At 32.0% G+C, this 13425-nt stretch overlaps 1 protein-coding gene across 1 annotated transcript in view; it reads left to right on the top strand.

Annotated features, from left to right (window-relative positions):
• The window catches only part of LOC129975763 (organic cation transporter 1-like), a 41961-nt gene extending 32828 nt beyond the window's left edge, over nt 1-9133 (top strand). Inside the window, exons 7-10 of the mRNA XM_056088965.1 lie at nt 774-988; nt 3743-3924; nt 6585-6748; nt 8885-9133. Coding sequence (XP_055944940.1) covers nt 774-988; nt 3743-3924; nt 6585-6748; nt 8885-8933 — 610 coding nt within the window. The 3' untranslated portion in view covers nt 8934-9133. The remainder of the gene's footprint in view (nt 1-773; nt 989-3742; nt 3925-6584; nt 6749-8884) is intronic.
• Nucleotides 9134-13425: the final 4292 nt, after the last annotated feature.

Genomic DNA, 13425 nt, shown 5'->3' with positions numbered 1-13425 from the left:
CCTTAACACAATAAACAACTAGCCTAGGTCAACCACGGCCAACATCGATATACTAGAATTGCTAATTTCCTACAGGACCATTTTCGTTGCCAATCTTTATTTAATTATTGAAAGAGTAAAAGTTATGATTAACTGAGTAAATGTGTGCTAAATTACACTATTAGAATCGATGAAAATGTCTCCATTAAATCCCTTGTTTGTGTTAATTAAAAATAGCTATATAAGTAAGTGCTGTCAATCCACGGAATACACTTCGAAGGCCCCTTAATCGTATTAGATATTTCACGATTAAATAACATATGGAATAGTATTTCTGTCAGATGACTACGATTACATATGAAATGACATCATTCATTCCTCTGGCCATAAGAAAAAGAATGACTTCACAATGCAGCAAATGGCGAGTTGACGAATTTATTATCTGAATGAAGTGACATCCAATTAATGTTTTGGTCATGTGACTCATGTCATATGAATTAACATCAGTCATGCTTTTATCCATCCGAAATAGAATTACTTCACAGAACAGCGCCAAGTAATATAGATGATATGGTTGATATTTATGTTATCAGATTAAATTAACAAATTATCATATGTTATCAGATTAAATTAACAAAGGTTAGTTAACATACCATCAGAGAAAGACATCATTCCATTGATATTTTGAACAGTCTTATTTTTGTTATTTCTTTTTCTGCCTTCAAAATTTGCCTGTTTGATTTGCAACTTAATATGAAAAGAGTTTTGATTTAAATTCATTTCTGTTTTTGAAGGGCAGCCAACGATTTGGCCTACTACGGTCTTCAATACAATCTACCAAACCTGGAGGGTAATCCCTTTCTAACATTTTTCGCACTGACAATAGTCGAGTTTCCCGGACTGCTGTCCATCTGGTACTTGATGGAGAAATTTGGGAGACGGTGGTCATCGGCTTCATTCTTGGGACTGGCCGGATTCGCTTGCCTGGTAGTGGCTGTGGTGCCTGAAGGTGAGAACTTGAGACTGTAATCCACGCATCATACTTGCACAAAATGCAAATACATGCAATTCAAAATTCTCCATACAAACTTCAAAGGATGGTAGAATGCATATAAATGAGAACATACAGTAGTGTGCCTAAACACAATAGCAGGTCCTATAAATATTAAAGACTAGTTGCCTTTGGTGACCAGTATCTAGTTAGGGATATCGGTCATACTTAATTTTAGTTAAATTGTTTAGATATAACTTCATGCCCATAATTCCGGCAAATTGTCATGCATATGCTCTTTTCCTTTTGTGCATGAATCTTTCTAATGGAGACAAGTCCCATGATGTCATTGCTTTATTAAAAACGTAAATGCTCATTTCATCTGTCTTCTAACTTTCGCAGTATTTTAACTTCGCTTTTTTATTAGCCTTGTAAACTATACAGATATTAAACTAAATCCTTCTTTTTTAACTTTCAACAATGGAAAAAAATGCGATTAAATATTTCATGAAACAACATGAATGCTTGAATTTCAGGACTACAATGCTAATAATGCAAATTATAATGTTTGATAATTTGGCAAAAAATATTTTTAAAAAATTGCCAAAAATCATGAAATTTCTGCAGGACAGTAAAATCGGTCCAGTTAAAAATTCCTATTTGTGCAATAATATTTTCCTTAATTATTGCAGTAAAATGGCAAAATTCAGCTTAAATGTTAACTAATTCAAATTCTAATTAAATTTCTTTAAAAAATTGTTTTGATTTGCATATTTTCAAACTCTAAAGTATACAAGGTAATGTATACTTTGTAGTACATAAGCCAAATCTATTAACTGTAGTACAAACCTTCTGGCAAACACACACATATTCGCTTAATTATTAGTAGAAATATATCTTTTAGAAATAACTATCCAAAAAAGTACTTCAATGTTTGAGATACTTAATGAGTCTTTATAATGCTGTTCAAAAGATCGTAGAAGTTTCGTGTCAAAAAATAATTCAACATTCATTTACAGTGTCTTTAAGGCAGCATATTGAACAATTGTAATTAAACAATAGATAAAGTTATAGATAATAATGCATTCATATATGCAATCCAATTAGATATTGATCTTAAATTCTGGTATCAAAATCAAGTATTAAAATTTATTAATCCTGCTTAAGTATCAAATAAAGTAAGCGAGAAGTATTATGAGAGGGTCGGAATAGCCTGGTTAGTAAGGCGTTGCATTCGCGTCCCTTGGGCTGCGAGTTCGAATCCCGCCAGCCGAAGACTCTCCACGTGTGTGGTGACTGGCGCACGTATAAATCTCTCGTAGTCACAAACTGTTCCATGTCGAGAGTAATACCACTGGGGGTACTGGGTCAGGGGTGATCGTTCTCTGATTCAGGTCTAAATAAGGGCTGTGACGTGTGTGTAGCTAAGTCGTACTCTTGGCCCTTGATGGCTCTACTGAAAAACAAGAGACGTACCCTTGGCTTAAAATCTTTGACTTCTAAAGTCAGTGGGCTTGTCTATTACAAGTGTCATTAGATAACAACAACAGTATTATAAAATAAGTAAGAAAATATCATACTTTAGTATTAAAATTCATGTAGCCTAGAAGTTGCATTTTTATGTTATCATGCTCATATAAGCAAAAATAGACACGTTGATCCATTCATCCAAAACCAGGCTCAGATTTGCAATTCTAAAATTAAACCATTGGTTAAATTTCATTTATTAAGCAATCTACGTATTTAAGTTATAGTGTTTACATGCATACGGACGGGCAGATAGACTTCCCTTTGATGGATCTACAATTGATTGAATCTACAATTCGAGAGCACAGGTCTATAATCCTACTCATTTGTTGTGTTTCTGAGATGTCGTGTTTATAAAACACACAAATATGGTAATTCCAAAAACAGTTTTTTCGGAATCAGGAAAGTCTAAAACGAGAAGATTTATAGCAATTTTAATTTCACCTTTTGATAACGAATTCCTCTTTGGGTATTTCGAATACGAATTTGTCGAAAATTACGCAAGATTGAATAGCTTCCTGTTGCCAAAGATTATTTATTTGGCGATTCATCATCAAAGGTAATAAACCTAACAACTTTTATACAACAATCCTTAAAGCTGTTTGCTACTATTTCTTGTAATCATCCAAATTTGTGGACTTTTTGAAAGTTTTTGGACGATTGGTACGTTTTTGTCACGATACTAATCTTAAGTTTCACTAAAATTGTTATTATTGTTGTAGAGATTTAATGAGTGACCATTACCATTCCACTGTTATACCGAAAGCACCTAGATTTCAATTTAGTTTCATTGTATTGTAATAGATGGGCACCATGGGTTCTATTAATTCAAAATGCTAAATCACACATGACCATGAGTCTGAGTAAAAAGCTAGTTGTTGGCATTCTCTGGAAAAAAAAGAGGAGAGAGTTCTTCGTCTCCGGTAACGATGAGTGTTTAATAATCTTACGCTACGGCGGCAGTTAGTTTTGCTATGTGCAGACATCTTGTTAGGCTTCGCCCTTTGGTGCCATCTAAGCATTTTAACTTCTAATTTTAATCTAATTACCTTTAGTGTCTTAATTGTTAATGTCCTGTTAATTTTGTTTACTCTAAATAAATTCTTTAAACGTTACTTCTTTTCTTAATCAGTACCCTAGACATTGATTCAAATCGGATTGAATGGGCATTTTGTCCCACCCAATCCTACATTAGTATAATAATTGTACATTAGCCTTTTACATAATTCCTTTCATTTCCTTTAGATGTTCCCCATGTGGCAGTTATCTGTTCTGTCATCGGAAAGTTTGGTTCAACTTCATCGTTCATGGCTATCTACTTACAGAGTTCTGAACTGTATCCCACACCAGTGAGATCTGTTGCCATGGGGATAACCGGTGCGGTCGGATGCGCTGCGATTGTCGTAGCACCTTATATTGTTTACCTAGTAAGTAAAAATGCGATTATTATTATTCTTTAAAAAAATTCTTGCCGCCTTTATGGCTAGCTTGTTCTCCCGAAAAAGGATCTTAACCGGCTATTAAACTATAAATATGGAATGCATTTTTAAAAAAAAAAATCATCTTTTTAAATTAAAAGTCTGAAAAACATGAATTAAATGACATTACAAATTATTGTGTGGACAAGTTAAAACGAGTATATGCTACGGAATAAAACGTCCAAAGAAGAAGTTAATGTTCAAAAAAACTTTTTTTTAATCATAATTTTAACAAAAGCACGCGACTGAATGATTTAATGGGATAATGAAATCAAAATTTCATATCCATAAAAACAATAAAGACATCACTACAGAACATGAATTAAATTAAATTTTAAAAATTAATTAAAATTAGAGAAAAGTATATGGAAATGAAATTGGCATCGTTAAAAAAGTAATTTTGAAGATTTACATAACGTAGAAAACATTTTTGTGTGATAATATCTTCTGGAAATATATCTGAAAAGCACCAAAAGCTTTCATTTTAACATATATTTTAATTAACTTTTGAACTTTGAAATATTGTTATAACCCTGCTTTCTGTTTGTAGAGCACATGTATTAAATTTCCTCTAAACCGGATAAAAACTGTAGATTTGAGAAGAAATATACAAACAAGCAATCATCTTTATACACATAGAAATTATTGTAGACATTTTGGAATATCTTGTTTAATTTGTTTTTACTAAGATATCTGTTTTCTTATTTAAGTGTTTTTACAAAAACATATAATCCAAAGTAAAAATTAAAACACACAATTTTTAAATCCATTCGGCAATTAATAAAAAAAAATTGTTTCAGTTCCTTTGATTGCATTTTTATGTTTTTTCTTCCCTTTTTGGGAAAACTATTTTTTTGAAGCCTAAATTGACTTAAAAAGCAATTGATATAAATTGTTTTTAAATGAAATATTAAATCAAGGTGTTAAAACTACGATCACTTTATTACATATTCTTGGTGGTCAACAGTTACAGTTATAGAGACAACATTTCGAAGCATTTGGATAGCTAAGTCAACTTTTATGCATAGCTAATCGTATAATCAGTGACGGATATGGATATTTTGTGAACCTATGCAAGACCCATTATGAGGGCTATAAACTGTTCGATGCATTTTAGTCTAATTTTTTTATTAACTTTGTTAAAAATTTATTTGTTATGGCATCAGATTTCTCGATAGGCACACAATATTAATGAAACAGACGTTTTGTATTTACAAATGTTCTAATAACTAAACGAACTTAATGAAACATATAAGAATTCAACCAATTATATTATAATACATCAGTATCATCCTAACATTTTATAATTCAGAGAATTTTTATTTTTACACACTTATTTATTTGGCCAACTAGGGAAATAATGTTCTTTAACTGATTTGCTTGTGACCTTTCCTATCAGAATAACAGCCCTAGGCTGCTGCCTAGAACGGAAATCCGCCAATGTGTGTAGGGAAGAAATCATGAATGCAATTGGAACTATATCTGTTGTGTAAAAAATATAGGCGTAAGACACACACTTGGTGACAACAAATTAGATGAGAAAAGTTCTATTTTAATATCAATTTCATGAATTCAATTCCGAATGCTTCACTTACCACTTATTTCTTATTATCTGTAATCAAATCGTTGAAAGAATTGTCTTAGATTGTTTATAAGATACCACATATATTGTTTAAAGAACAGCGTTTATCTTTAATTTTAGACCTGAACATCACCGTCATATGTAGTGATTTGATTACAATATACTCCCGAGTATCCGGCCAAATGTGGCGGTAAATAGGCCGGATAACAAAAAGGCCGGAAATATCGAAGTTTTATGAACTCAATTCTTTCCCTACTAATACAAAGAAGACAAAGTTTACGAAGACAAAGACAAATGCGAAGACAAAGTTTTTATACCAAAATTCACTGTTATAATACGTATTTTCTCACTTCTCATTGAGGACTGAACCCTCCATTTATCTCAAGGTCAAGTATAATGTGAATGCGGCCCAGTGAATCATAGAAATAGTTTCCGGTTTTTGCTGTTATACCAGAGTCTAGTCGCGATATAGGGCATAATTTCTCCTCCATTATCACTACATTTTTTTTCAGTTAACGCCCATTTTGAAATCTTCATTGTGGTACACTTAAAAAAAAACAGTAAGCATATCCTATGAACAATTTACGAATACTGTATGCATTGTGCAGTTATAATCAGGAACAATGGCAACAAATGAGGTCCGTTACATACTGACGAAACAATAAATAACGAGAAGAACGTCTCTCTTTTCCTATCACAACTTGTATTTTGCACACAACATGTAGGAGGATAGTACCAGACTCCCGCTTCTAATATCTTGGCAATGTTGCCAATGCAAGCCTTGCCTTCCTCATTTAATTACAACAAAAGAAGACTAGACCAAATAGTACCGAAGCTGGATAGTTATGAAACGGATACTCGAGAGTGTACTGTACTTCTAGAAAAGATATTCACGTTAAGTCTCTTGGTAGTCGACTCGAATGAATTCGAAAAATCGTTGGAGACACTTCCAAGAGCAATTTTCTTAAGTGGAATCAAATTACAAACTTCATTCATTCAGTCATTCTTTGATTTATCCTCTTTCCAGGCTGTCTTCGGCAAGTACATTCCTTTTCTGGTAATAGGACTTACTGCTGTACTTGCAAGTTTCAGCGGGACTTTCCTTCCTGAAACACTGGACGAAATTCTGCCTCAAACCATTCAAGATGGCGAGACTTTCGGAAAGAATCAAAAATACTTTTCATGCACGAGGTAAGTAGTTTGATGTAATTCGAGTAGATAAATGACATAATTGTTTAAGGATGAAATATTGAATTTGGGGTATATAAAAGTTAGGTTTCATAGCATTTTCAGAAATGCATCTATTGATTCAAAAAACATATAATTGTTATTCTTCGGATCATTTAAAGTATTTTTTCATTTGGGACTATATGCCTATCTAATGGTTTAGAAAGAGAGTAAGGTAAGGTAAGAGATATAATTTCAGACTTTAGAATTAATAGAATTTAGAATTAAGATTTAGATTTATAATTTAATTTATTATTAAGATATATAATTTATTAATTAATTAATATTGAAGTTATGAATCAATTCTTTTTTATAGATGTACTTATTCATTTAAAAGTATTAGAAATATATATATACAGTGGCTCAAAAAATTGAGAGTACACCTTACTTTTACTTGATAAATCTGACTTTCAATATAAATAACACATTAACGGGAAGTGCAGACATGTTTTTATTTTTACACCTAACAAATGGTTTAATTTAGAGTAAAAATAAAGAAATATCAACGAAAAACTTCTAAATTGAAAAGTTCAGAAGCATTTTAAATAAACATACGCAGAATTTTGCCTCAAAAAATTGAGAATACAACAATGAAATTTTTGCAATATACGCATAGAAACGAATTGTCACTATTAAGTTGCATGTCTTTTGGCTTTTAATGGCCTTTAAACGTCATGGTACCGATTCGACCCATTTTTGGTGGTAGCTGAAGATATTTTACCCCATTCTTCTTGCACCACTTGTTTTAAATTGGTTTTGTTTCTAATTTTGTGTTTTTGAACTACTTTTTCGAGTATGGCCCACGAATATTCACTGGTATTGATGTTGGGGTACTGTGATGGTGTGTGTAATTGCTGTTTACAATGAAAAAGACAATATGTTTTGACGTTACTTGCATTCTGTTTGGGGTCGTTGTCCTACTGGAAAATGGAATTTCCATTTAAACCCGAAATTTTAACACTTTCTTTTCGATTGCTGCGACCATATGGTTCATCCAACTTGTTGCAGAAACTTTTCAAATCATAGGCAGAAGTTTAAGTGCTGAAACTGTGCGAAATGCCATTCGACAAGCTGGATATAAAAGTCGCATTGTTAGAGAGAAACCGTTCATCAGCTTGCAAATTCAGAAAAAGCATTTGAAGTTGCAAAAACTCATTAATTGAAGACCAATAACCTTTGGAAGAAAACTATATTTATTAATGAAAGAAAACTCAATATTTTTGGCAGTGACGGTCGCAGAGAGTTGGCACACATTTGACATCGTACTGTATGGAGAAAGCCTAATACTGCTTTGGATGTAAAAAATTTACGTCCTAGAATTAAACGTGATGGTGACTCAGACATGATGTGAGGTTGCATGGCGTCATCCGGGGTAGGAAATTTAATTTTTATAGATGGCATTATGAACAATATGGTCTACTTGGATGTACTTCACAGCAATCTAAAGAAAAGTGCTAAAATTTGGGTTTAGATGGAAATTTCATTTTCCAGTAGGACAACGATCCCAAATAGAATGCACGTAATATCAAATTATGGTTCTCTTTCATTGTAAATAGCAGTTACACACACCACCACAATACCTGACATCAATACCATTGAATATCTGTGGGCCACACTCGAAGCAGTGGTCCAAAAATACAAAATTAGAAACCCATTTAAAATAAGTGGTGCAAGAATAATGGGGTAAAATATCTTCAGCTACCACCAAAAATTGTTCGAATCGGTACCACGACGTTTAGAGGCCATTATAAGAGCCAAAAGACATGCAACTAAATACTGACACGTTCTTTCTATGCGAGTATTACAAGAATTCCATTGGTGTATTCTAAATTTTTTGAGGCAAAATTCTGCATATGTTTATTTAAAATGCTTCTAAAACTTTTCAATTTAGAAGTTTTTCGTTGATTTTTCTTTATTTTAATTTTAAATTAAACCATTTGTTAGGTGTAAAAGTAAAAACATGTCTGCACTTCCCGTTAATGTGTTATTTATATTGAAAGTCAGATTTATCAAGTAAAAGTAAGGTGTATTCTCAATTTTTTGAGCCACTGTATATATATATATTGAAATTTTTCTTCATAGCTGTTTTTATTTTGATAGGAAAAGAAGAAGATCTTCTCCAACTGAAGAACAAACTGTGAAAGCGTGAAATAACTTGGCTCTTTATGCAGTTTTAAAAATAGGATTGAGTTAAATAAAATTTCATATAAATATCAGTTTACCCATTTTAAATAGTTAAACACCTTTGTCGTTTTTCAACTTACTGTATTTTTGTGATTCATATATACATATATGTATAACTCTGCCTTCTGATTGGAACACAAGCGTTGTATTCCCATTATATAAAAAATTTGATACAATGGATTGTTTTAATTATAGAGGCATCAGTTTGTTATGTACTACTTATAAAATTTTGTCTAACATCTTATACAAAAAAGCTTACACAATATATAGATCCTCAAATTGGAAGTTATCAATGTGATTTTCGCAAGGGAAAATTTACTAAAGATCATATTTTTGCACTTAGGCAAATTCTAGGAAAGGCCAAAGAATTTGGTATTACTACACATCATCTTTTTATAGACTTCAAAGAAGCTTTTGATAGTATCAATAGAAATCACTTGTATGAAGCTCTGGATGAATTTCAAATACCGCCTAAACTAATTAGACTTGTAGTTGCAAGTACCATTTGCGGGGTCAAGCTCTTAGGATCTTTATCAGAAGAAATTAGTGTCAATAAAGGAGTCAGGTAGGGTGATTCTTTATCCTGTCTTCTTTTTAACGTTGCTTTAGAGAAAATCGTAAAAGATTCAGGAATTAACATCAGAGGCAATATATTCTCAAATTCAATTCAAATTTTTGCCTATGCGGACGATATAGACATCATTTCAAGAACTGTTTCAGCATTAAAAGATGCTTTTCTTTCTTTAGAGTATGTTACTAATAGCATGGGACTGTTTATCATAAACAGCGAAAATACCAAATATATTGCCTGTACTAAGTAATGGAACCTCCCATGAATCCCATCTGGAAATTGGTTCTCACAAATTTCAGGTTGTCCAAAGTTTTACTTATCTTGTTTCTATAGTTACTGATGGCAATAGCATAGTCAAGGATATTCAAGGTCGTCTAATGAATGCAAATAAAGCCTTTTACGGACTAAAATGATTTTTTAAATCCTCACTACTATCAAGAAATACAAAATTTTTACTATATAAAACCTTAATTAGACCAATACTTATCTATGGCTCAGAGACCTGGACTCTGACCAAAGCTGGAGAAAATAAATAGCCATTTTCGAAAGAAAAATTCTGCGAGCCGTTCATTGATGTTTGGAGAAGAAGATATAACTTTGAGCTATATAAAATTTATAGAGAGCCAGATATTATAAAGTTCATAAAAATAAATCGGATGAACTGGGCGACTCATATATTTAGAATGGATGATGATTCCATATTTAAAAAATATTCTTTTACATAATCCTTTAACAAGTAGGAAAAGGGATAGATCCAAAATGAGATGGTTGGAGTCAGTGGAGACAGACTTCCTGGCTACCCGGGAAAGAAGCTGGCGCACAAGTGTCAAAAATAGAATGCGGTGGAACACAATTCAGAGGAAGGCACTGTCCCACCCAGGGCTGTCTAGCCAAATATGATCATGGCAATGATATGTATAAGTATTTCACTAGCATTACCCTGATTTATAAAATATTCGCGATTTATCTTCTGGCTATTTGTGTTTTAAAACATAAAACGATTTCAACGTTGAACAGAATTTTCAGACAGCATTGGTTGCTCATAAATAAACATCCCAATAATGCAAGACTATTAAAAGAAAAGAAAACAAAGTACAAATATGTTATTCATCTGAAATCAAAAATAATAGTTGAAAGTTTAAATTCAACATAGTTATAAGTGTTCAGCATGAGCCTCCCCAAAATATAAACAATATTGAGTTGAGACTATTCTCATATGCCACTTTTTTCTCCAAGCATGGTGTGAAGCTTTGAAAAGAGAAAAAAGAATTCTTTTATTCATTTTTTTTTTCTTCAACTACATTAAGCTGCAGTGCTTGTTCTACCGCTATAAATTGACATGGATGAATAGAAAACAAGCATATGTGCAACCTAAGCCCTCCATCTACACAATGAAAATATTTGCGAAAAGAAGGGTTATTTTCATGTGTACTTGTATTCCATTGAATGCTCGTTGTTAAAGTTGCCTAAAGAAAATCACCAGGTTTTTTTTTCTAAACTCAAAAGAAAAACCGATTTCCGAACGTAAATGGATGCAACCTAATTTATTCCATCTTAGAATTGAACTACAAGTTGCCATCAGCAAAACGAATCAACTAAAACATTTTTTTAAATACCATTGCCATCCTACAAAAATAAATAAATAAAAATATTAATACATTTTCGACACACGTCACTTCTTAAACTTAACTGAATTTAGTAATTACTGGAATTCCGTCTTTAGTAGCAATTAATATTAAGATATCTATGTCTGTTGTTTTGTCGAGTACAAATCAAGGAAATGTCTCAGACTAGGAAGCTTTAAATTGTCTTCTCTTAAAATTGTAAAATTCTTAATTTAGAATTTAGTTTCTTAAATTTACTAGCTCCAGTCTAGAAATTTCTCCCTTCTGTGACTAAATATATTCTGCAACATACTAGGACGAAAACACCAAATTATTTTTACATATATGAGCCAATTAATTAGGTAAGATTTTCATTTCTATGAAGCCTTTGAAAGGAATTAAATATTAATCTAATTAGAATTAACGATTCTGTGACTACGTTGACTATGTTCTGGAGGATTTAAAAAAAACTCTCTAAAATAGCTATAATTTTGAATTTCTGTATAAAAAGGATTGAAAAAACATATTTGAAATCAAAATATATCAATCAAATGGCAAAAGTGTTTTAAAAATTGGGAAAAGGGACTTCGTTTTGGCTAAAATGAGGAATAAAATAAAAATCATATAGTTTAAAGGATTGTCAAATGATTTGCTTCAAATGTTGCAGATATAAAAATACATTATTTTTTGCAGATATAAGAAATATATTACTAAGTTCCAGAACAAGAATATATGCTTTATTTCTATCTACTATTTCAATATTGGGGTTCAATTGATAAATAATATGAAATTTTCCCATTTTTTTCGCATTGTGAAACAGAAATCAACTGTAGAATAGTTCTAAATTGTTGGATTGCTTATTCTATAGTTCAGAAAGTCAGAACATATTGATAACAAATTCTCGTGCCAAATTTGAAATATATATATATATATATATATATATATATATATATATATATATATACATGATATTTTAAATTATGAAGATTTTCGTAAAAACATTCTATCAAATATAAGAATTTGAGAAAATTGTGAAATAGCGTTAAAAAGAAAATAAATACAAATATAAAAATCAATGTAATTTTTCAAAAAATAGACTTTGAAACAAATTCAAATGGTTTTATATAGAAAATGTTTTAAATATTGTTACGGATACTTCCACGCTTCTTTTCCGATTTATTGGTCGTTGAAGAAACACGATCAGTAGGCCTCAGAAGAAAGCAAGACAAACACAAAAACTTTATTGAACTCAAAAACATTAATGCAAATACTTCAAATATACAGCCGAGAACATATGCAATACCCACAGTAGCACACTACAACAAACAGTAGCCCACAAGTAGTTTTCGCTAGTAATAACAACCATAGCACACAAAGCGGCCAGACAGAATTCAATAGATGAAGGGTATCTACGTAGCTTCACTCTACGGTTTCTACAGACGTCTGCAATTCTCCACTATCACCAACTGCCGACACACTACTATACGACTGGCTAATCCACACACGGCTCGATGCCGCTTCCACAACAAACACAGAACTTGGCACCCAGCTCAAATCAGCAAACGCTTGAGCTCCATACAAACAGCTGTTCGCCGGACTGATCCAACTATTCGCCGTTGACTCTTTCGACGATTCAATACACGACTGACTTCGGCTTGAGACTTCCCGCCTTTTATAAATTACCCGGAGGAGGGCAGAGAAAGTTCTGAGACAATCAGGCATATCTTGGTTTCCTATCGGTTCTATCACTATTATTCTGGAAGATTCCAGTACTATATATTTTGTTTCTAAAGTCGCCAAGTTTGGCGCAAAGCTCTGAGATTACTGATTCGGCATCCGATCAGCATCCAACAGAGTTGATCTTTCCAGTGATTGAACTGACTGTGCTGGGAAGCAACATTACAGATTTGTAACATTATTAAAAATATTATATAAGAAAATCATATTTTCACAAAAAAAAAACGACTTTTCAACTCGTTATCTACCTTAAAGGATTGAATATTAGAATACGCAGAATTATGGGTTTTTTTAATTGTTATTATTTCTCATATGGATGAACAACTAATAAACGCATGCCCAGCTCGTCCGCCTAGTATTACCTTACAAGGCTTTCTTAAGAAATCTGCAAAACAAAAATTTATAACATTAAACTCTAAAATAAAAAATTATAACAATATTGTCAAAGAATGTGTGAAAAAGAACCTAGCTTTCATTTCTTGATAAAGATTAAATATTTGTAGTAACAATGTGAAACAATTTCAAATTTCCATGAAACAGTAAAA

This window comes from Argiope bruennichi, chromosome 7 (genome assembly GCF_947563725.1).
Source record: "Argiope bruennichi chromosome 7, qqArgBrue1.1, whole genome shotgun sequence".
Lineage (NCBI taxonomy): Eukaryota > Metazoa > Arthropoda > Arachnida > Araneae > Araneidae > Argiope > Argiope bruennichi.
This window is presented reverse-complemented; position numbering and strand designations above follow the sequence as displayed.